Source organism: Nipponia nippon, unplaced genomic scaffold, assembly GCF_047370975.1.
Source record: "Nipponia nippon isolate SJK-2023a ecotype South Korea unplaced genomic scaffold, ASM4737097v1 scaffold_5, whole genome shotgun sequence".
NCBI lineage: Eukaryota > Metazoa > Chordata > Aves > Pelecaniformes > Threskiornithidae > Nipponia > Nipponia nippon.
This window is the reverse complement of record NW_028262369.1, coordinates 87,383,456-87,407,654: the sequence shown is the minus strand read 5'-3', so window position 1 is coordinate 87,407,654 and position 24,199 is coordinate 87,383,456. Positions and strand designations below refer to the sequence as shown.

Sequence of the window (24,199 nt, the reverse complement as noted above, 5' to 3'; positions counted from 1 at the left end):
AAGCATCAACAAGTGATGGGAACAGCTGTCCTCATGAGAAGATGAGGTGTTGGGAAGACAGTTAGTAGAACCTGGACTGAAGGACCCGCAGGTCTGTTTTGGCCAGCAACTCACAGGCTGGTACTGTGGTTGAACTTTCCCATCTAGGTTCTGTTAGAAATTTCTTTATTACTGGCCTGGCAGCCTTTTTGATCTCAGCATTTATGTTAGTGTCTGATAAAGTTCTTAGAGGTAGCATCAGGTCAGCATTGAAATATCTTTGCAGGCAGTGTGGGGAAGCCCACATTGCCCTGATAAAGCATTCTTAGTTGAGGTATTTCAGTACCAGCACGGAGCATTAAAAATAGTACATTAAACTGCTTGTCAAGCTCTTTGAAGCACACAGCTCAAAAAATTAATCTTCTTTATTCTGGATCTCCCACTCCCATCTGCAGCATCTACAGTAAGTACAAAATCTGTGTCAACACCAGGATCTCTGCAGCGATCCCGCAGTGACGTCGATGTGAATGCAGCAGCTAGTGCCAAGTCAAAAGTGACGTCTTCTGGAGCATCCACCCCCTTCAGTTCTGCTGCAGCATTGCCCCCAGGCTCATACGCATCACTAGGTAAATCTACATGTTCTTCTACTCTTGCAGTTAGATTTCTTTACTAGCAGAAGGTGCCTCATAGTTTTATTTGAATATTAAACTCTAAGTAGAAGAACATATCTCTGAGATAGTTACCAGCTCTCCAGGATCAGTGTGCAATCTCTTGCCCTTTGGGATTAAGGAAAAAATTTGCAACAGAACTGACTTGAAGCAACTTCTTAGGTTTTGAATTATTTAGTAGCCTGCGTCTCACTCTTCTTTCTGGGGAAAAGCAGAACTTATTCCTTTTCTGGGACGTTGTTGAAAATACTTACTGCTCAATTCCTTTTGACATTTCTCCCTGTCTCTTTCCCTACTCTTCCTTCCCTCCTTTCCAGAAACTGGTTTTCCATTAATCGTTTTATGCTTTGAATAGTATATCGTAGTTGAGTTTGATCACTTTCTGGTTTACAAGAGAAAGATGTAGAAGCAAAGAGAAGTTGGCCTTCCCATTTCACCACACAGGATATAAGTATTTGTTCTTTATGCAGACTCTTTTTGGATTATAGCCACATGTCACATTTTTCTCTCAAAGCATCGTGTATCACTTTCAGGTGCCCCAGGGTCTCTTACAATAAAGTTTGCATTTGATCTTTCTCTCCTGGAGATGCCATTGAAGGAGGCGTGGAGGAGGAAATGCAGGGCGGTGATTGACACTGTATTTGCAGAGCTTCAACTCAGTTATAACCAGAGCTGATCATCTGAGCTAGTTTCTCATTCTGCTGGTTTCATGCTAATCTAATTCCAGACTTTTCATCAATTTACCTTTACAAGAGGAAGAAAAATCAGAAATTGGTGATCTTGATGTAAGCTGTGTAGATTGTCTTCACTGAGTCAGTTGAAAAGTTGCTTCTCCTTACTGTAAGGGAATTGGTCTTTAGCCTGATAAAATAGGCTTGGTGAGTTATATAGGGATGGTTTCTATAGATTCCTCTTCTAGACAGGTTTCTTTCATATCTGAAATATTTTACCTTGGCTTAAACGTGTTGGTTGTATTTGGTTCAGAAGTTGAATTCTTATTCTGATTTAAATTGTTCATACTTTGTTCAAGATTTAGATACATTGCAGAGAAAACATAACACAGAATATGAAGTTGATCGCATAATAGCGTGCTTTCGGGCTTACAGATGCAACCATTTTTCAGTCATGCTGCATACTGGCTTCTGTGGCAAAACTTCTTTCAAACAATCCTATGTCACGAGGAAGAACAGAAGAGGGGGGGAAGTATCTACCAAAGCTGGCTTTATCCTTGAAGCCAAGAGACTGAATACAGTGTTAGTCTTGCTCTGAAAACGGGCTGTAGGAGAAGAGCAACAAATGCACTCTAAGTGATGCAAACATGGCTGCTCCTAAAGGAACCTGCTTCCTTTTGAGCTAGCAGGGACATTTGTCACCTGCACATTCTTATGAGAGAAACGGTGAAGCAAACAAAGAAAATGGAGTTTGGCAAAGGTTGGTTATTGCAGGAGAGAAAACCTGCCAGCGTGTTCTTCAGACACATCAAGCTATGATTTGATCCTCAGTCAAACTTTTTTCATTTCTTCAATTGTGTTAATTTTTTTGCATATTTCTGTAGCTAATATATAGTGCCCGCTTCTATTGATGTTACTAATTTTCCCTATTAACCCTTTCCTTATTTTTTTTAATTTGCCTAAAGATGGTACTACCACTAAAACCGAGGGTAAGCAGTCTCTCTGTGTAACTGAGGTGTGTCCACAGTCGTACCACCCTACCTGGTCTCTGTTCTCAAAGTGTTATCTGGTTCTCATCCATGTTCACTGGTGACCTGCATGAAGTGTTGCATGGTTGTCCTGCTCATTTTGATGCCATGGGGTATTCTTCACTTTCTCTTCAAGCTCCTCCCCACTAATAGGCTAGGCACTAGTCTGCTTTTATGACTTGACTTCTGATCTCAAAGCTGTGTGTGGGTCTCTGTATTTAAAGCACTGCTTTTGATGGAAGGTGACCTGTGCACAGATAAAAAAACAAAACCCCAAAAAAACCCAACCAAAAAACCAACACAGGGCTTGTGTTTTCTTGCTCCACGATGTGTAAAGGTTTGCTGTGTTTTTCCATCCAAAGCTCAGGTCACAACTGCCAAATGCTTTCAGGAAGAGACTGGGCAGCGAGAGAATTGAATGAGATGATCACATGGCAGAAAAATGAGGACAGTAAACAACGATCTCTAGGGAAGGAATATTTAGTCAACCTCTTTAAACCTGAGCTCTCTCTTTTTGTTGTTAACTGTCTGAGTGAGATGGCTTACATCTAAGACAGTTGCAGGAAAGGCCTTTTTTCAAGAACACTGAGCCTGCTAGTTTGGGAGGGCTCCCAGTCTGGTTCTCTGGCTTGTTGTGAAAGCTTGTTCTTTATTTCTGTCAAGCAAAAAAGACCACTGGGAAATCACTTTTTCTGAGGTAGACAGGAGTTGAAAACAAGAATGCCTTCTACACATAATGAAGACACCACACCCCCCAACAAACCCATTTTTTTCCTGATACAAGTCTCTTTTCAAGGGATCTATTACTGTCTTGTGGGACTGTGCTCGTATCCTTGATGGCTGCTTGTATTTGGATGTGGTGTTCTCAGAAGTTGCCACTGTGCTGTTGTGATGTGTGTGTTTTTTTCCTTACTATTATCGATGCATTGATTTATTATTTGGAGGGAAAGTTCTCTACTGTTTTTGGAACTGGCACTTAATCTTAGTGTTGAGACTTGAGCTGGCTCTGCCTGATGGGCAAGTGTTTGTGCTTTGATCTGTCAGTGATAAGGAATAGGAAGTTGGCCTAAACACCTGTGTTTCTAAATCAGTGGCAAATGAAATGAAAGTTCCAGATTGTTGTAATCCTGAGCTTTTTTCATTCATTGCTGACCCTTCTTTTTCTCTTCTGCCTTTCCCCATGTTCTCAAACCTTTCTATTTTTGGCCTAATTTTGAAATGTTGGAAGTTTAACGTTAATTTATGAAATACCCTATACAGGTCTCAATCCTCTCCTAGGCTGTATATTTGTGGAGGTCTGTTCCAACGGCTGTCCTCTGGAATACTTTTATTTTTAGTTTATTAAATGCTTTACTGTCATCATGCAAAAGGGTGGAGGGGGGGGTTGTTTGATTAGTCTTTTTTTTTTTTTTTTTTTCAGCTACATTGAAAGCAGATTGGATTTGGTAAAAATCTGTAATAGAAACCAGCAAGTCACTTGGGGGGAAAGATTGTGAGATGAACTTTCAGAAACAGAGTTTGCCATCCCCCTCGTGTTAAATACCACATTTCATCTTTTCCTTTTGCTGTAGGAGTCTTTCTTTTTCTGGGTGGGGGGCGGGGGGAGTGAGGATCAGGGAGGATTATAACAACGTGGTACACTGCAGCCAGAGCACTTGAAGGATGAGTTTAATCACTGTTTGAAACTGTTTATCTTTATTTTCCTTTGTTGAGACAGTTAAGGGAAAACCAACCTTTGCTCAGGATTTGGTGGGTCCTACAGATGAGGGCTGAGAAAGGTCTTCTGCCAACTCTCTGATCTTACAGGGTTTGCCAGGAACTACAGGGAAGGCAAAACTTTATATTCTTGACATAAATGTAAAAGTTAAGGGGGTGGGGGAAGAGAAAAAACGTCCCCTTGCTCTGGAAATACCTGTGTGTGCAAGAGACACTCTTTGAACATAAAGCAGAAATTCTGTCCACGCCAGCGCCCCTGGTTTTTTTGCAGGTCACCAGTAAGTAATTTAAGAGCAAATCCCTGTGTTTTTTTGTGTGGTTCAGCTTGACATTAAATCTGCAATCTGGTTCCCATCGTGGCTTTCTGTAGCTACAGTATAAAAGTTCTGCACCTTCCTCTCAGCCCGGAGCCAGCATTATGCGAACTTGGCAGTTCCCATCTGCTTTGCCCTCGGTTCTCCTCAGTGTTTTGTTTTTGAGCCAGACATCTCAAAACAAGAGCAAGATAGAATGGGTTGTGCCAGTAGCAAGAATACAAGTTAAGAGCCGAGTATCAGTCCTTTGGTTTTAAGTAGTGTCATCCCAATGGACAAATGCTGTTGAAATGCACTTCCTTATGGAAAGGTAGTGTGAGTCTATATAGCACTTAAATAGGTGCAGGTCTTCTGCTGTCTCTGTGCTGTGAGGCTGTGTCTTCATGCAGTGCACAGCTGTGTCTTGATTGCCCAGACCCTTTGTGTATGGGTATCTCTTGAACTTCATTAAGAGCTTTGCAGGCAGAAAGCTTGTAAGATCTAAACCTTTATAGTCTTGATCAGGACTTCACAGCTAGTGCTATGCAAGTAGCAGTTGTGTGCCCAAAATCCATGTTTGTTATACCTGATGAAAAGGAGATCTCAGAAAAGTTTCTGCTTGTTTTATCATGAAATGGCTTTTCAAGAAATATTTAAAAGGTGCATAATGCTGACTTTCAGTATAGAATAATGGTTCAGAGCATTTCTGTTATCTGGCTGCCTTTTTTCAAAGTGAGCATAAAGACAAGCCCTTCAGATAAACCTTTCCCAAAAGTGGGAAGCATAAATGCTGGTCTGTCTCGAAACTGGCAAGTTTAAAATAAAATCAGCAGTTTCCAGAGTCAGTGGCACAATTTTTAATAGTTTTTATTATTCACCAGAAATGAAATAAAATCTGGTTTGTTATAGTTTTCAGATAGCAGACTACTCTTCGTGAGCCTAAGTTCAGTTGGACATCTTGAGCCTTACCAAAGGCTTTGGGAGTAACACAAGGTTTATGAAATCACCATTGCTCTTTTCTTCTCTGCCTTAAAGCTCTTCCTTGACCTCAAGGACAAAGAAAGATTCAAATGTTTGACTGAACATGGTATCTTAAATGGAAATGCTCAGGTAGTAGGTTTCTTTGTTCTCTTGGTCCATCCCTTTTCAAGTGCTGACTTGATTTGCCTGTGCTTGTTGATGTAGGGCAAAGTGGTGCCACTATTGTTCCCTCAGCCCTCTGCTTTGGAGGGATTTCTTGTGCAAAACCCAGGGGCACCATATACTGATGGTTTCCAGCAAGGGTCGAGTGATTCTCAGGGGAAGTTATGGTACAGAATCCGGTCTTATACTGGTATAACGTTGGATGTACTAAATATGCATGGAAACCATACCGTGCTCGTAAAAAGTTGTTTACAGATTTATATGTAATGCATATTTTTAATTGAAGTGTGCATGTCTCACAGATGTCCACGTGTCATTTAGCAGTGACACAGCTAGGGGCGGCCTAGAGGTTCTTTCAGGAACGTTTTTCTCCAAGCAGGGGGAAAACCCAGTGCTGAGTAACCTAAATTCATTAACCTGATCCATGGAGAGACCATTACCATCCCAGTGCTTCCATATATAACTTGTGTGGTTGTAGGTATCATTATTCACAGCATGGAACTGATTAAACTCAGTTGTGGAGCTGTTACAGACCATTTGTAGACTATTTGAAAGCCATTTCCTTCAGTGTAATCTACAGGCTGGGTCTCACAAAGCCTGTGTCTGTTCTGAGCACTGGGGATGGAGACGCTGCAGTATCCTCCCAGAGGAGCTCAGAACAACACTGATGGATGAAGCCTCTTGTAATGCAAAAATGTTATCATAGAATCTTCCTTTTCTTGTTCCTTTTTAAAAAAACAAACCAAAACAACTTTCCTAGGTTTAGACGTATGTTACACATTTCAAGGTTGATTCTGATCCATTGATTGTTGTAAAAACTGACAGTAAATTTAAAAAATAAAACCAAAATCCGCTAAAAAAACCCAGACAAATGATTTCTTAACACAGAGCATTTATATTGAGTCTTTCAAAATAGTTTCTGTATCAACAGCGATGTGTCACATGTCAAATTTAGATCAAGGGCTTTTTTTATGGAAATACTTTTATGGTTTTTGGAAACTAGTTGAGGCAGTCTTTATCTGTTCCTTTGCTGTGCTGCTGTTGTCAGGATGCAGTAATTCTTTCAAGAGAAGCAGAAAAATAATGGTTATGAAATATCAATTGCTACATCTGCAGTTTGATCCAGATATGGAAACAAACCCACTTGAAAGCAAAGAAGTTTTGGGAGGGGTGGTGTTTGCTTGAGTTTAACGACAAAAAAAAAAGTCTGAATAACTTATTCGATATCTTATTTGCGGTCTTTTCTTGAAATTAGTTTTTCTGTCTTGGTAGAATCATAGGGATAAAGCCACACATAGTCCTGTGTGCAAATAACTCTTGGATGAGAATGCAGACTCTTGTTTGCAGATGAAATCCTTACAGGAATGTAGTAGAGATGTTTGTATTGTAGAGATGAACTATATGTACATGCTGTACTTGGTATTATAATATATATTAAAAACCTTGAGATTTTCAAGCCAGACAACTATTGATTCATCTTACTATAAAGAAAATAGGTTTTGGATATCATAAGACTAATTTAGAAGTTGTGCATGCGTGTGAAGATCAGTTAACATATGAAACATCCCAGATCCCTCTCCCGGTTTTCTATCTCATACAGATTTGCCTAAAGTAATTTTGATTTCCAATGGGTCATTTTTTGTTTTACAGCTAAAAATTGTACTTGGATAGGAAAAACTGAGAATCTTAACTTTCTTCCTTGAAGAGGAGCTTTGAGTCACTTATTTTGAAGCATTTGTATGCTGCAAGTAAGATTAATGTGTGAAAAAATAAGTACATAGTTTTTAAAGTTCAGAAAATAAAACTTTGGAAAGTACATTAAGAATTCATGCTTCAAGGAATATATATAACTGTTATCAGATGGCACTTTTCCTTGTAACTGTGTGAAGAATTTGACCTTGAATTTGAGAGGCATTTTTTTCCCTCGTGTTTCACTTTATCCCATAGACTTCAAAAAATAAAGTGCTCCTAGGGTGAGCTGTTAATGTGCTGTCACAGTATTTGTGCCATTACATCATTTTTGTGTCATGAATTTCTAGTTTCTGCTCTTCCTGTTATCATTTGCACAATGCAAGTCCAGTGCAGTGTTAGTTCAAATGCTTGTCAGCCTTTTTAGAAGGATGAGAAAACCAGTATCAACATTGGGACTGTCCCCCCTGTGCCAGAGCAATTCATCATCCCGCTTTGTTCTCTCTGACACCCATTAGGCCAAAATCAGTGTGCAGATCCACCAGTCCAAAAGGAAGCAGAATTTTGTTCCTGGGCATTCATTCATTCAGAGACTGCTGAAGTTGGTAGGAGTCTGTCCACTGACTCTCAGGAGTTTCAAAATAGGACTGAGCTCTCTATTTCTAATCCTGCTGATAATCACATGTTAATTAAGTTTGACCATTTGGTTCATTTTCCTTTCTTAAAGCCCCCAAAATTGGTGTCAGAAGCTACCCTTGGTTTCTCTTTATGTATTATTTTAGGCTTTGTATTTCCTAAGGTGGGAGAGTCACTTATTACGTACTGTCCCAGCTTTCTCCTTGTTCTTAGTCACCTGCTGATAAAGAAAAAAAAGATTTTGTAGATGCAGGAAGAATAGAAAATTTTGAGGATCTTATGAGTGGCCCGTGCATAAGATGAGAAGACATCAGTCCCTTCTCACTCATTCTTGGCCCATACACATCGCTAAACGTATTTTCCAATACTGTCTGTTACTGTCTGTAATGTTGAATTTCAGCTTGAGTTACCCCCAGGACTTTCTGCAATGCCAAGGCTTTCTGTTGGCATTCTGGAATGATGCAAGTTACTTCCATTACTGGTTCCCAAGACTGGTCAGGTTTTACTTCTTGTCTTACTGTTTTGTGCTCCTGCTGCCACCAGTGATGCCCTCATGATGCGTGAGAAATGAAAGGAAGCCTTGAGGCTTCTGACAAGAGCGTGAGGTCCTTCTGCCTCCTTCCCCACGCATGCCTGCTTTGAAGCCTGCGGTGGGGTTTGGGGTACGCACCTTGTGGCAAGTCGCGCGGTGGCTCCGCTCATCTGTGCGTAGCTGCGCGTGTGCTAAACTTGCGAGGGATGGGAATGGGCCAGCAAAGAGCTATAGAGCTGTCTTGGGGTTGTGTATTGGGCTGACCATTTGTAAGGGGCAGATAATGTCCTAGAGCAGAGGAGTTCTGCAGCCTTGCTGGTGGTAAGAAGACCTTAGCAGCCAGTTTCATGAGTGGACCCACGTGGACGTGCTCAGAGCTTGTTCTGTTTAGCCAGTAGTTAGAAAGTGGTTTGTTTATATTTTCCCAGTTTTATGCTAATGATTTCTTCTATGTCTTGTCTACAAACAATTGTTTGAATGTAGATCTCTGTATCTTGCCTACTGAGCTATTTTAAAACTAGATGCTGGTGGAGAGGTCTGAAGTACAGCTGTCTTCTGGGCGTTTTCCTCTGCAAACAAGTCTAGGCTTTCTTCTCAAAGTTAAACATCTCCCTGTCACTTTGTGTATGTCAGAAACTTGCAGACCATGTTATGAATATTTTGAGAGCTCAGAGAAGAACAGAGCTCTCAATCCGTTCAGCCTGGGCTGCTTGCCATTGTCTTGTCCTGCATGTGTACCTTATGTGAAGTGATTTTTTTGGGTGGGAAGTGTATATCTCCCTGTTCATATTTCTTTGTATGCTTATGGTGGAAACAAAGGGCAGGAGATTAATATCTATAACTGGTGGGTGCAGTTGTCTAGACTCTTCTCTTGCCTGCTGTGGTTTTTGTCCTTTTATTATTGTGCCTGAAACTTGAAGTCATCCTCTGAATGCAGGATAGCACTGGCATTAGTCCTGAGAAAGAGCTTCAGATTTGGCTGAGAACTGAGTTGTTGAAAAGTGCTAATGCAGGCTTTCTTTGTTTTGCTCTTAATTATCATTTCTTTCCCATTAACTAGAGACAGATAATTGAAGCTTAGCACTGGAAAGAACATTCTGTAGGAAACAGCCCTGCCTCAGGAAGGGGATGAACTGATGACCCTGTAAGCTTTTCTAGCTCAAATTTCTGTCGCTTTTTCATGAGGAAAGGACAGAAAAAGGATCAAGAACACTTTGAGACTTTATATCCATTCTTCGCTTAAATAAAGAGCAGACACACACAATCATTTTTCCACAACATTGATTGTGTTAAATGGGACTCTCCATTACAAGTAAAGCTACTCTGATCTCGGGATAAATATGAGGGATCTGTAAACAGCATGGAAAACTCAATGAGCCTGAAATAAAAGCGTAGTCAGGCTGCGCTGACAGACTCTCGCAGGAGTGCGTGCCAGCCTGCGCATGTAGAGCAGGATATAAAGCACCGAACTGCTAACTGGAAATCCCAGCAATGGAATTTGTGGGGGCATCTGTCACACCCGTCTCCGAAAGAGTGATCGCCTTGTCGGAAAGTAATAATTTGACATAGGAAGCAGCATTTAGGAGACTGAAATTTCTGTTGTCAATCCTTTGTAAAGAAGCTACTATAGAAAAGAAGCAAAGGCTATAGAGAGGTAATATTTTTTAATTAAACCGGCTGATAGCATTACAGAAAGCAAAGAAGTTTTTGGACTCGTGGACCGTGACTGTGTCCACTCCCTGCCTTGCGTCTCAGCCAGTCTAATGAAAGATGTCGCCTCTCCCTGTAAAATGTTTCTTTTGTACCCTGGTTAATTGTGTGTATAGCAACCCTGCAAGCATAGAACAGCACGTTAGACACTGCTGCTGCCTTTGGAAGAAACCTATTGACAGTTTGATTGTCTTTGCATTCCTCCAGGTCGGATTCGTACAAGGAGACAGAGCTCTGGCAGTGCCACAAGCGTCACCTCAACGCCTGCTGATACCCGAGGCCGCAGCCGGGCTAAAGTAGTTTCTCAGTCCCAGCGTAAGAAGTGTTTTATTTCTGGGGGAGCAGAACAAAGTTATTAATGTTTCTCTTGAATTGTAGTAGCATCAGCTGAGGATTGGGCTCACTTCTGCTGATAACATTTGGACATGTAACAAAAGGAATCCCCGCTCAGCCAGTGTGTACTCTTGCTGACAAAGAGGGCTCCAAACCCGAGTGCTTAGTTCCTGCCTTTTTTTACCAGTTGTGCAGCAGAATTTCATGTTGCTGTGGTGTGTAGGACTAAATAACTTGCACTGGGTCCCACTGAGACACGCTCTGTGCTTGTGCTGACTGCTGTCCTGGGTTCTTGCCCTGCCAAGCTTCTCCTGCTTATGTGACTGTATTTCTGTATGTGTCACACGTGAGCTGTCTAAAGTTAGTGGGATTTGGCATCAATTTAAAATAGGACATTACCTATTTTGTGTAGATACGGAGGAGATGGTTCTGCTCTCCGATTCACATGACACATCTGCGCTCTCTGGCAAGGCATGGTTTTCCCCTAGGAGCCATACATACAGTGCCGTTGCATATTTGTCATGTGTATCTAAGGAGAATTTTGTCACTCAAACTTTAAAAGGAATTGGGGTGAGGGAGAAAGCCACTCATGTTTTGAGGACCTTCAAGCTTGTGGGTAAGAGGAGATGGGTTTTGTTGAAAAACCTGTTTGTTCTGAGGACTTGTCTTGCTTTGTACCCCTATTTAAAAGCCCTTCTCTGTTCATTGCTTTGCTCTGTCATGCTGGAAGGATGGGGAAGCAGTTTATAACATCGTGTTAGGCTGGGAGAGCTGAAGAGAGAAGTACTGTATTCAGGATGGGGCCCAATGGAAATCTTTACATTGAGGTCATGAAGGAATTTGGGCTTTGGTATGCTGATTGAAATTGATTTATTCAGTTTTGAACTTAAAACTGATCCAAAGCCAGAAATGACCCTTTTCCCTAAACTTAGTTTGGTGAAAAATGATCAGACTATATGAGACAAGTCTCAGAAGTATTTAAAGAATAGTTGAGTATCCAAAGGTTTCAAATATTATGGGCTTAATTTTTTATAGAATGTCTTATGAAACTTTACGATGATCACATCTGAGCCTGCTCCCTTGGTCTAGTTTGCTGAAATCCTGATTCCAGCCTAGCCCAAACAGATGTGATCTTTATCCTTGAGCCAAACATTGCATGAAATAACTTATGAATTCAAATATAGTATGGTCACAGGACCAAATTCTCTATGCCCATACTGTGGATAACCCTGTTACAATTTTGCAGACTGGGCTGGGGTGTAATTTAGAGCAGAACTTGGGTCTCAGAGTGTTGGTTGCCATTTAGCTAAGAAGCTGATCAACCTTGGGAAATTGTTAGTCGCATCTGCACGTTAACTCACTGCATTCTGCAGAGGCTCTAGGAGTGACATGTTTGTGAATAAATCTGTCTGTATTGTCTATAGCATAAACCGCATGCTGAACGCTGTATTGTCTTGCTGTCTTTTAATCCACTTTTTGCCTGTCCTTTGGTCTGCCCTCATAATCAAGGATCCAGATCAGCTAATCCTGCTGGTGGTAAGAAACGTTTTCCCTTTCTTGCTTTCTTACGTTATTTCCTTCACATTTAACTGCTAAGCTTTTAGCTTCCCTCACTCTCTCCTAACTGTGAGACTTCAAAAGCATTTTCTTAAAGTCATAAATCCAAATGTGTACGGCCAGTGATTTTGCTTTCTCATAGTAATCAAACATGGTAAGCGTACATTCTGCATATTGAAGCTGGCTCATTGCTGCAGCTTAAACCCCAGGTGCTAAATTCTTCTTCCAGTTACTTCAGTGCAACCCTGCTGACATCAGTGAGATTGCAGCAGCGTAACAGAGAGGAGTACTGGCTTTCAGGGTGTGGATGCTGTGTGTGAGACTGGCATCTGTCACAAGTATTCTCACTTTTGGGGGACGGGGGTGAAGCCAGAACCACATACAGTATTGGAATATATGACTCGATTGCTTCAGAATCGTTTTGGCCAAGAAATTGCAGGGGGCAAGTAAGTTAAAATAATACGTGTGATATGGTATTGTCCATCGGATTAGTAGAATTGCATATCTTCTTAAATTAAAAGAGAAGAACAATTTTTAACTTTTGCTAATCATAATAGTATCTGGAACTGAAATTTTTATGAAATGTGTAGATACTTTTCAGAAAGAAACCAACATGAATATTGGTTCAGAATGTGAGCTTGCCTGAGTATGTTCTTTAACCTTTTCAAATATGGTTTTCCTGCCTGTTTTAGCAAACAAATAGAAAGTCAGGAATGGTAATATCAGCAGCAAATTTTCAGTGACTTTTATATACCTGAAGAAGCAAAAAAGAGTCTTGAATGTATTACTCTCACAGTTCTTTGTGGTTACCTTTAAGCTAGCGTTACTTAATTTTCAAACAACTTAGCAAATGAAGATCCACAGAAAAAAGAAAGAAAAAGTATTATTCAAGTCATTGAGCTAGCAAGACTATTTCAGATAGAAATATTTCCTGCAATTGGAATGTGAATATGTAAATAAATCTTGGGTAGTAGACCGTCTTGCAGACAGTATGGCTCAGAAGAAATGTACTTGCCATGGACTATTCAAACAGACAAGGAAAAATAAAACAGGCCAACTACTCAACTTGCTAAAAATTTTCTCCAGCTGAAAAATAACTAAATAGTTTAGCTTTAACCAGTCAGACCCAAGTAAGGCAGCATCTTTACAAATGGGACAGGCTCACTTGGTTTACCCTTTATTGTGCTGTTGACATGGTATTTTTTTAATTTTCCTGTACTGAATTATTGCAATGCCACCGCTGCAGTGTAGCATGAAGATGCCTGAGCTACCTTGCAGCAGGTTGCCTGTGCCAGAAGCCGGCTTGCTGCAGCACAGCGCTCCACACAGGCTAATTTGTGTTGCTTTGCGAGAACGTGAAGCAGCCTGTGAAGTCCATGCTGCTGCAGCAAGACTGCTCCTGGCAGCTCCACAAGCTCGCATAAAGCCAGCTGGGGTGTTCATACGCTGCCATGTCTGCTTTGGTTTTGATCCCAACTGGGCAGCGTGGTTCATATAGGCAGGGTTGCTGATGTCAGTGTTTATTGTCCATGGGCTTTCCTCAGCCTTCCTCAAAAGCCCATGGGGAACACTCCCATTAGTTTTCTGAGTGATTTGGATCAAATTCTTAGAGCTGATTGTGTTCCAGTTTTGCTGTCAGAGTATTTAAAATCTTGGGGGGTTTTAATTGTTTTTTTTTTTTCTCCTTATTTCTGGTTCTCTTCCAGCTGGTAGCCGGTCTAGTTCTCCGGGTAAGCTGTTAGGAAGCGCCTATGGTGGCCTGAGCGGCGGAACGTCCAGAGTCCAGCCGGTGCCATCATCTTCAGAGAAGCGCAGCAAGATCCCTCGGAGCCAGGGATGCAGTCGAGAGACAAGTCCCAACAGAATAGGACTAGGTAAGAATAGTCACTGCAGTGACATGCTGACCGGCATGCTCGAAGGAGAGACTTTCCTGTTGACGAGGAAACTATTTATGTGTTACTGTTATTCTTCTGAGTTTTTCAGCTGGCAAGTTAATGTGATGATGGTTTGTAGGAGAGTAATTTTAATTTTCCAGGTTGAGCTGTAGTTTCAAAGTAGGCCTAAAGATGCCTTCTGTTTGAACGTCAACATGAGTGATTTTATGAGATCAGGTAGCAAAAACAGTTGTCGTGAATAACCATCACAGCAAAAATACCTCATTTGGCATCAACGGCTTAGTCCTAAAATGCGTTGAGCAATCTTTACAGTCAGTTGGAATCAAGGGCAAAGAGCACCACCTCAGATTATTTTAGAAATTTTCCAGTTTAAATGGTTTGCTTCTCTCATCCTCAATATCTTGGAGCTACTTTCTTAAATGGCATTTTACACTTATGCTTTAATTGTTCTGCTTCCAATAGTCTTGTCTCAGTGACTGTTATGTAAATATTGTATAATAGTTTTTATTTTCAAATTTATCAGCAGACTCATTTTTTTAAGTCAGGTGAGTAAGCATCATTATATATCAACTTTTGTATATCCGAATTGAGGTGAAAAGGTATTCAGTGTGCTGTCTGAACAAGGAAATACCGTTTTCTTTTTTTAAATGGAAATGTTTTCAGAAGTTTGAAGGTTATATAGAGGAAGAACACTTTAAATAATACTGTTACTAAATTATTTTATATCGCCAAAGAATTTACTAGTAGGTTGAAATTGACTGAAATTATATCCTTACTGTTGTCAGTTACATTTTTAACTATTGCCTTAGCAATTGTATTTTAAATTTAAGCTACCTTTCTATTTAGCTTATGTTGTTAATAGAGAAGTATCTTATTCATTCTTCAGGTATATTGAAATAAATTTAAAGCACCTGAGTGTCTATGCTGTTATGGTTCATAAAAATATTGCATGTTTATTGTGATTATTTTTCCAAATTCAGTGTTCTTCTCATGTCTGATCTGTTTTATGGCCTCTGTATGAATACACTGTGCTTTTCTGTTCATTGCTTTTAAAATGTAAGGTGCTTCCCAAATATTAGAGGTAATTGTTGTGCTATCACTCTGCAGAAGAACATTGTTTTTAGGAGGAGACAAAGGATTATGGATAGTACCATCACATACACTTAAGCTGATCATCACATTATGTAGTCTGATTTGAAACAGTCTTGAGCATCTGATGGGAAATTGTTGTGTATAAAATCCTCACTCTTGGGTTGCCTGCTTTCAGGTATATTATGGGAGCCTTGAATCCTTTTGAAAGTGTAATTTGTTACCTCGTTGCTCTGATGTGCTCCCTGTGAACGCAGTCAGTGCTTGTTCTTTGGGAGTGGGAGAGAGCTCTGACAGATCTATCAGGTGTCTGATTTCCACCCGTCCCCCCGCCGGGCTGATGGCCAAAGCCTGTTCTTTTGGGCTGTCATGGGAGCAGGAGAGTCTGACGCTTGTGGTGCCTTTAGCACTCAGTTGCAGAAATTATGTCTTCATTGGATCTTGAAAAAGGTAATATTGGCTTGGATGGGGATAGCTTTCGAGCTGTCATCTTTATACCATTATTCCATTGTATTTATTACTTTATAACATAGTAGCTAACAGTATTTTATGCTTTCTTATTGTGTTGCTTCAGTCCCTATCTTTCCTTGACACTTTTTTCATTTGTTCATTTCATTAAATAAACTCCCACTCACCTTGGTCCTAAAGACGTCGATAGACTTTTTCAGAGTCTGATTCAAGAAGGTGCTTGAGCACACATATGACATCAAATGTACATGCAGTACTTTAGGCATTGCGGGATTATTTATGGATTTGATACACATGTGCTTATCCCATGGGCTAAAACATCTCTTAAGTCTGTGGTCATGTTGCAGTGCAGCGGGTGTTGAACCATCGTGCAGATCAGGCTATTAGAAATGGGTAATTCCTGGATCCTGTTCATAACTCATCCATTGACTTGTGTAGTTTTTGCAGGGGTGACTGGGGGTTGCACCCAGACCAATGCTGTGTGTGCAAGTGTAAGCACACAGAGCTTGGGTCCCTGCATGCGGTTGGGCTTTATACAGGAACCATCCGCTGGACTCTTTCAGGCCCTTCTGGGGCAGTGGCAAGTTAATAGAGCCTCTGCATGTGGATGCCCGTTAGCATCAGTACCTTGCTGCTAGCTTAGACTTCCATGATGACCACAGGTGTTCATGGAAACCTTGAAGTACGTAGTTTTCCAAGAGGCAGCACAACGAGGCACACTGGACATGCTGAGGTCCTGCCTGGTCACCTATATGGCGCTGCTCTGTGGCGCTTTTCAGTTTTAAGCTTGCCTTCGCTGTCTGCACAGCGGAGATTTACTAGCGGTGATACCCTGTTGGGGAAAGAAGAGTATAGTCCACTTAATCTTGAATCTTTGGGCTCTTTGAAGGAGATGTCCTCAAAATGTGATGTCCATTTCCCATAGATTGAGAGTTTATCTGCTTGAAGTTAATTGTGTTGGATGCTCAGCAGATCGTGTGGCACCGTCGGATCTGAAAGGAGTGAGAGATTTGAGACTGTCATTCTCCAAAAAGTGGAGCAGGCACAGTTGGTTATCAGTTTCATGCAGCAGCACTTTTTCTGTCAGGGTTATGCTGTGTGTGTTTATTGGAAAGCTGAAGGCAGTTCTTGACTTGCCTCTGCTGAGTGTACCTGACTGCAGACCTTTCCTTTTGGCTGTTTTGGCAGCATTTACAGGCTCTTTAAAATGCTTTTAAATGCTTTTTTAAAATGATGTAAAGGAAGTGTCTGCTGATATTTAGTCTCCACTTAAGAACCATTAAAAATCATACTCTAATGAAACACAGGTTTCTTCCAAGTGGCAGATAGGTAAACAGGGGCACTATCAAGTTCTGCTGGTGGTATTTGCATCTGTTGGGTTCCACTGGTGTAAGACAGCCTAATAGTGTGTTTTAATAATGGTGTGAACTGTATCCAACTGCTCTGCCTTTCCAGATGAAAGTGGTAAAACTTAGATGTATAGGATGCATCTAGAAAGTCGGGACTTCACTGAAAACAACCCACCCTTGTCCCATCCTAGGCTCTCTGTGCAGAGCTGGCTGTGGGCACACTGCTTGCTTTCATCCTGCCTAATCCTTTTAATCAATTTTGCTACTCATTTACTTAATTTCTGTCCAGCTTCTGGGGGTTGGGAATTCTGAAATTGAGACTTATGTCTATCTTCTCTGCCTTTGCTGCCTGCACTGCAAAGACAGGCTGTGACAGTATGAAAGGTTCGTCTAAATGACAACACTGTTGGCCCTTGCTGCTGGCAGTGCCCAAAGAAAATACTCTGAACAGCTGATATCCAATCTTCCCTACACAACACAGCAGTAAAAACGTGGGGCAGGTGCCTGGGAGTCCACAACAGACTCATCATTCAGTTCTTTTCAATCCATTTTTTCCCTTGCCTTTGCATTTATATCCAGTAACATGCTAATCTTTTGTTTGACCATTACTCATGAAGTACCCGGTGTTTGTTTTTGGATGCTCTGTTTGTACAGTCGGTATTGTGCTTCATCTGCGGCATTGTCCTACTAGTCTGTTCTCGTGCAGTTAAAGTGCATTTTCTTCGTACTTCATGCTGCTGCTGTTAGCTGTTATGGAAGGAGAATGTACTGTGTGCAGCCATTAATTTTTTTTTTTTTTAATTGTTCACATCTCTCCCTCTCTAAAGAGCCTTTTTTAGTTTTAGTAGGGGTTGTATTATAGAAAAGATTGACAGACCTTCTCTACTTAAGAGAAATGACTGCTTGTGCAAACCTGATGCGAAGGCTGCCATTATTTACATATAAGCATGAGACCCAAGAATGAGAAGTTTGCTTCTAGAGAGTCCTCAATTTCAAGCAAGTATTTGTGTGGAAGACTTGAGAGTGTTACTTTTACCTGTAGTTCACCTGTCAGCTTTTTTCCTCGTACATCTGAGGTGGGATTATTGTACTCATGGACCCTAATTTCATCTAGTTCATATTATTTACTCTGTCTTTTTTATTATAAGACCATCTAACACACACAGAAGTTTTAGACATTATGGTGACCTAATCAACTTGGTCAGTAGCTCATCTTGTATTGTCTGACATCAAAGTTTAACCATCAGAACCATTAATTCATCTGAGAGATATGAGCTAGGTTTTGCAAAACTGGGAAGGATTTGACAAACCAAGAATCTGGCAGTAGTCTATATTTGAATTTTAAAGCTTAAATATGAAGTCTTCTATTTTGTTCTGTACTGTTTTGCTTGAAAGGATGCCAGTAGATCTAGTGTATACGAGCCCACAAAAGCACTGTAGGGGAACTTCATTAGCTTGAGTCTAGGTATTTAAATTCTGTATACAAACCAATAGAGCTTTATAAGAATATATATATTCTGAAGAATGCAAATGGCACCTTTTTTATAAATATGAGGATACTTTTAAAGTATTAGTGTAAAGCAGGTTCATGTTGTGTATGTGCCTCTGCTCTATTGTCATCAAAGCTGGTAGATGAGATTTTACTCTGTGCATGAGAAAATTCCTTAAAGGCTTTTCCTGAATACTTAAAATATGCTACTGTCATTTCAAAACAGCAAAGGAAATCCCTCTTTAGTCGTTAAGGTAAACTTCAAGGTAAACTCATGACAGTTAACTGCTATTCTTTTACCTAAGAAAACATTGTATTCTCTACCAGGCATAAAGATTATTAAAAAACTTTCTGCAAATATCTTTCATATAAAAATGACACAGAATTTTCAGAGGAATAATCCAGTTTTAAATACCTAAAATGCCCATTTTATAAAATCATAAAATTCAAATCCTTGATGTTAAGCAACCTTCTAAGGGTCTAGCCCTGTTTTTCCTACTTGGACAAAACTTCAGCTAAAGTCAGTGGGATTGCTTTTTACTATGAAAGCAGCCTCATCTTTTATCTTCTATTTTGCATTTGGCCAAATGAAGAGTGTCCATATGATGAGTTCCCGCGACACAGATGACAGGCAGGAGCCTTATTAGGCTGTGGGGGATTGAACACCTGATAGCTGCCAGACCAAAGATCAGAGTCTTGTTGATGTAGGCTTTTGTGAAAGTAAAGAATATAGTTTAAAGCTCCCCTTAAGTGCACGTATGTCTCAATCTGTGTGCACATAAAACCACGAGTATAAGGTTTTAGAAATGGTTGAGGAGCAGAAGTTAGATAGCTTCTGTTAAAGATCTGAAGCTGCTGCTGTCTTAAAATTCAAACCACTTTTTAACCCATCTTTCAGGTATTCAGGTTCTAAATGCTTTTTCCCAGTATCTTTCATTGGAGAAAAATATCTCTGCAAGTCGGTACAATACACCTTTTTTCCTTAGGATATTTGTTCATGGCAAAACTATCCTTGCGAAAGACAAATCTATGTAAAAATAACATATTGGTATTGTGACTTCTTTTAAAAATTTTGACCTGGTTAAAAGCACTGCTGTTTTATTCCAGAAGGGTGTTTATTTTATAATTAACGAAAAAATATTCCAGAAGGGTTTCTTTTAGCCTCATCTATTTTGCATGTTTTGTAACAGTAGAGCTTCCCTAAATGATTGAAGATTCCTGCTCTACTTGAATAACAAAACCTGAATTGCTTAAGAAAAAAGCAGACTGTCAACCAGACATTTAATGTTGCTTAAATTTCACATCACAAACACAGCTCAGCATGTAAGGTAGTTGGTTTGTAAAGAGCCTGAGGAGGCTGCTGCAAATTAGAATTACTAATGTAATAATTACCGTAACTAACAGAAATGTGACTTGACTTTGAGCTTTCTGTCCTCATTAAACTTGTTCACCTTCTCTGAAACTCTCCATGCTGCATGCTAGCACGGAGCAGTCGTATCCCCCGACCCAGCATGAGTCAGGGGTGCAGCCGTGATACCAGCCGTGAGAGCAGTCGAGATACAAGCCCTGCTCGGGGCTTTCCTCCACTTGGTGAGTACATGTAGGCATTGGAGCTTTAAGGGTCAATATTTTTTTCCTTTTTCCCTCGTTCTGATTGCCTTTTCAAGACACAGCCAGGTGGAATGAGCTCGTTTCCTGTCCTGTGTTGGATTCCTGACACACTCCCTGTTTCCAACCCTGTTTCCCTTCTGTTTTCTTCTGCATGCTTCAATTCTGGTTCTCAGCATTTCACTGTTAGCAGAAAAATAGTTTAGTTTGAACTTTTGTAATTTTTAGTTTCATTAAATCAGCTTGTATGGGGCTGCCGTGCTTCATTTACAGCACTGGTGGAAATCTACAGGAAAGCAAGCCTCTATTTTCTAGGTCACAGTGAAGCAGTCGGTAGCGTTGTAGCCTGGTTTTGAGTTACTTTAGTTATTCACAATGGGATTTTCTTACAGCTAGGTGCAGTAACAGTATATCATTTCTATACTAAATCCTCCAACAGAGATAGAAGCTCTTTTTTTGTAAGAGGTTTTACACGATATTGTCTATCATCAATAACAAGTCGCATGCCATTTTGTAGGAAACTTTTTCAAGCAGCCTAAAATCATGGAAAGGCTGAGGTTTTAAAGGAGCATCATTAGCGTGCAGCTTAAGTGTACAGTACAAATAGAAAATCATTACACTTACCACATGCAGAAGTTTTTCTGTACAATACTGAAAACAGCACGATAGTTAATGTTTCTGATCAAATACCATATCATATATTCAACCGAATACATTACTTGTTGTATGAAAGACTTGTTTGTCATCTCAGACATAAAATATAGTTGATCTCCAGGCCCTCTTCAGTTATGTAGTACTTTCATAGCTGTGCATGTGGTATTAAAAGAGAGAAAGAAGCTCCTACAAATTTCATTAAGGCTGAAGAATCGTATTACAGCATCTATTTTGCACATAGTAACCAAATACAGGTATATGACATAGTGTGTAAGCAAAACATAGCATTTTGGGCTCAATTCTGCAACTTTAATCCAATAGTAAGAAAAGGTTATGAAAAATATAGACGGATGGGCAAAATCTTCCTGTTCGGTTCTCATACTTGAGTAATATACTGTACTTTAAATAATCTTTTAAACTTACATAGAAGTTGTCATTATTGATTTGGCTATCAACGCAGAGGCTGGTTGTCTTCATCTATATGAAATCATTGGCAAAAATCCCATTGATTTCAATGGTGTAGAGTGGAATGTTCAAGTTAATACTAGAGAGGCTTTTGGGTTCAAACCTTCATTATTTTGAGCTATAGTGAGATATAACATAATCTATTTGCATTATCTGTAATATCTCAATTTTTGGTGAAAAATGGGAGGAGTTCAACTTAGCATTCAGAACCTGGTTCATAGCTATTTAAGATAAATAGATGAACTTTTTATTGATTAAATGAAGCTGATTTGATACCAGAGCCATAAAGGAATAGTAGGTATGCAACTGTAGCTTGTTTTTATAGTTACCTGCCTAGCTTCAATTTTGGATGAAGCTTTTTTCTCCAGCCAAAGCAGGCTGGATTTCAGGGTTAGCTTGTCAGTGTTCTATGTCATTGTGCTGTGTTTTGTTTATTTTATTGAAAATACATTAACTGAAATACTGTCTTGAGGCCTTGTTCTGAAAAATAAACGCAGTGTACCAGAATCACAGCTGGTATGAGTTTGGTACACCACCACCACTGCCGAGTCTGACTTGTACACTGACTATAAAATTTCAGTTACAGATGTCTATGACACTGTTTGTAACAACCTTTATTGTGGGGACAGGGTCACTTCATTTTAGCTTGTGATATTTAATTATTTGAAGACTAATGCATTTCTAGAAATACATTGTTACTAAGTCGTTAAGGTAATGTGGGGAGGAAGTGTCAATGTAACAGTAACCCAATATAGCTGTTATCCTATTGTCTTTTTTTTTCTTGTGTTTTCATTGAAATGCTTTAAGCTCAAACATGTTCATGAACTTGTTAATTGTGTAGTGTGTAATTAATCTGAAAGAAATTTATATATGTCAATTTAAGCCAAAACAATATGATTCTATTACAGTATTTCTAGAACCCAGTTAATCTTACATTAATGCTAAGATAATATAATCCTACTGTGCATGGTCTATTTTTGCTCATAAAGATTAACTTCTGTATTAGTGAATTATACTTAAGCTAGCTACATGTAAATGACAGGATTCTTGCATTTAATGGTATTATGGTCAATGTCAACACTGACATCCTGACCTTGCAGATTGCTCTGCTTTGTTTCGGGGCTGCTGTCCAGGTATGCATGTCTGTGCACCAAATGTCTTGCTTCCTAAGTTAGGAAACACCAGTGAACAGTCACTCTACACTCAGCCTCCTTGCAGAGATGTGATTTTTTTTTGTTGTTTGGTTTTTTGGTTTTGTTTTTTTTTTTTGTAATTCCTGTTTTTTCACGGGCCTTGATCTTGCAGTGGCATCCACAGGGGCACAGCGGATGGCTTGGGAGAAAGCAATTGCGAGCTCAGAATCTTAACTGTGAGGTTCAGTCCATAATCCTACACTGATCCTGCAAATCTTTCATGAGTTACTTATGGTGTCAGTGGGATTGTTCTCTTGAATAAATGCATGTGTTCTCCATAGTTAAAGACCACATTGCATATTCTGTATAGCTTTTTGTCAAGCTCTCACAGCTGCGGAAAAAACTTAAATTTTATTTTTCTCACTTTGCTGATTTCTATTTTATAATATTTGTATTTGTGTTTGTGAATGCTTTGCCTTAAACAGAAGACTTATAATTTTTCTGCTGCACACGTATATGCATAATTGACAAAGCCTGTTTGTATTAGAAGGTGATTCTGCTTTATTTTTTCAGTTTCTTGACAGTACTAGTAATGTTGTTAAAGCAACAAGGCCTTCAGTGAGTCTGTGGTGATGAATTGCTCAAATAAGCAATCAGTTTCTTGGGTCAGTTGCTTTGAGCTAGGTGAGCACGTCATTGCTAGACACAAGAAAAACCTCTTCAGAAAAACTAAGTTTCTGTCATTTGGAAATAGCTGGACCAGCTTTCTATTTGCTTTCATAAAGAACTCACCTTTATGCTGAATCCAAGAACTGAAAACCTCTCCAAAGGCATTTTGTGATTCGTGTGCTGCTGACAACTGGGAATTGAAGTGGGAGCTATATTTGGCTTCAGCTCTTCTGCTGCTGTGTGTGCTCCCTTGCTATTAACAATTTGTATACATGTGCTGTAATTCTAGATAGGTGTATGATGTGCATATTCAGAGTCTCTGTGCACGTACATACTTACATTCAAGAAACATGTATGCAAAATTTGTTAAAAGCAAAAGACTTTTGGTAGCAGCAACAGCTATGATATGTGTGTACGTGTGTTTACTTGGAAAAGAAACCCAACCCAAAGACCTATCTGCAGTGGTTGGCTGACATCCCTGTATGACTCTTTCTACTTCTGTGGTTACTCATTCTCTTTGTTAACGTTGCTTTTTTTACGCATAGGCTAGAATGTTGTGGAAAAATACCTGCAAGCACAATTCCTAACCATTCATCGTGGCTTCACTTTGGGGTTTAGATCAAACACATCTAAATCCTGCTCTGTAGTTCTGTGCTCCACGTTCTCATGATGGCCGTCTTCCAGATCTGTGGGTCTGGAACGTGACTGATGTGCACTGGGTTTTTTTTGCTGAACTGCACTGGGTTTGGGACTGTTACAAATGAGTTTTGTCATGCATCGTGTTTACGGTCATGGGGAAAAGGGGGTAAGCTACGGATGGAGGCGTCGCTGTGGGGCTTGCACTGTATCTGTTATGCATCCATATACAGCGTCATTTCCCTGTCACTATGAAACACCTTTACTGGTAGCGGTCACACGCATCCCCTTTGGATTGTGGCATTTTCTGTCTCTGGTTAAATGTGTGTTAATCCTGTGGGTGTTGCCATTCCTTCTACTTGCAGCTTCTCGACGTCATTCCAGGTCCACTAGTGCTCTCTCCACTGCTGATTCTGTTGGGCAGTCAGGTGAACAAGCGCTAACTGCATGAATCCGCTTCTTATACGTAGTCTTGTTTTACACCATCTTAACATTTGCCGTCATGTGCATCAGCCAGCACTTGGCATGTGCTTCTCACCGCTGTGGGGCTTTCTGTTCTGTTTTGTTCAATGTGGCTTTTTGTTTTGAATTTCATTTATTGGATGTTTTTAATTTTACATATTTTAGGAACATTGTGAGCAGTGTTTAAACAAAGGGTGATCCAGGGCTTTCTCACTTCTCCTGTAAATTGGATCAGTTGTGCAGCATGGGCTAAATCCTGACCGTTGCAGAGTACTTGCAACTTCTGTTTATATTTCCTCTTTAGCAGTATAGCAGTTCCCAAAGCCT

General features: G+C 40.1%; 1 protein-coding gene across 11 annotated transcripts in view; it reads left to right on the top strand.

Annotated features, from left to right (window-relative positions):
• The window catches only part of CLASP1 (cytoplasmic linker associated protein 1), a 184,605-nt gene that overhangs the window by 99,026 nt on the left and 61,380 nt on the right, over window positions 1–24,199 (top strand). For 6 of the 11 annotated variants that reach the window (XM_087733989.1, XM_087733988.1, XM_087733987.1 and 3 more), the window contains 5 exons: window positions 435–605; window positions 10,273–10,380; window positions 11,908–11,934; window positions 13,662–13,829; window positions 19,728–19,835. In XM_087733989.1, coding sequence (XP_087590115.1) covers window positions 435–605; window positions 10,273–10,380; window positions 11,908–11,934; window positions 13,662–13,829; window positions 19,728–19,835 — 582 coding nt within the window. The remainder of the gene's footprint in view (window positions 1–434; window positions 606–10,272; window positions 10,381–11,907; window positions 11,935–13,661; window positions 13,830–19,727; window positions 19,836–24,199) is intronic. The other 5 variants (XM_087733992.1, XM_087733990.1, XM_087733994.1 and 2 more) reach the window with 3 other exon arrangements.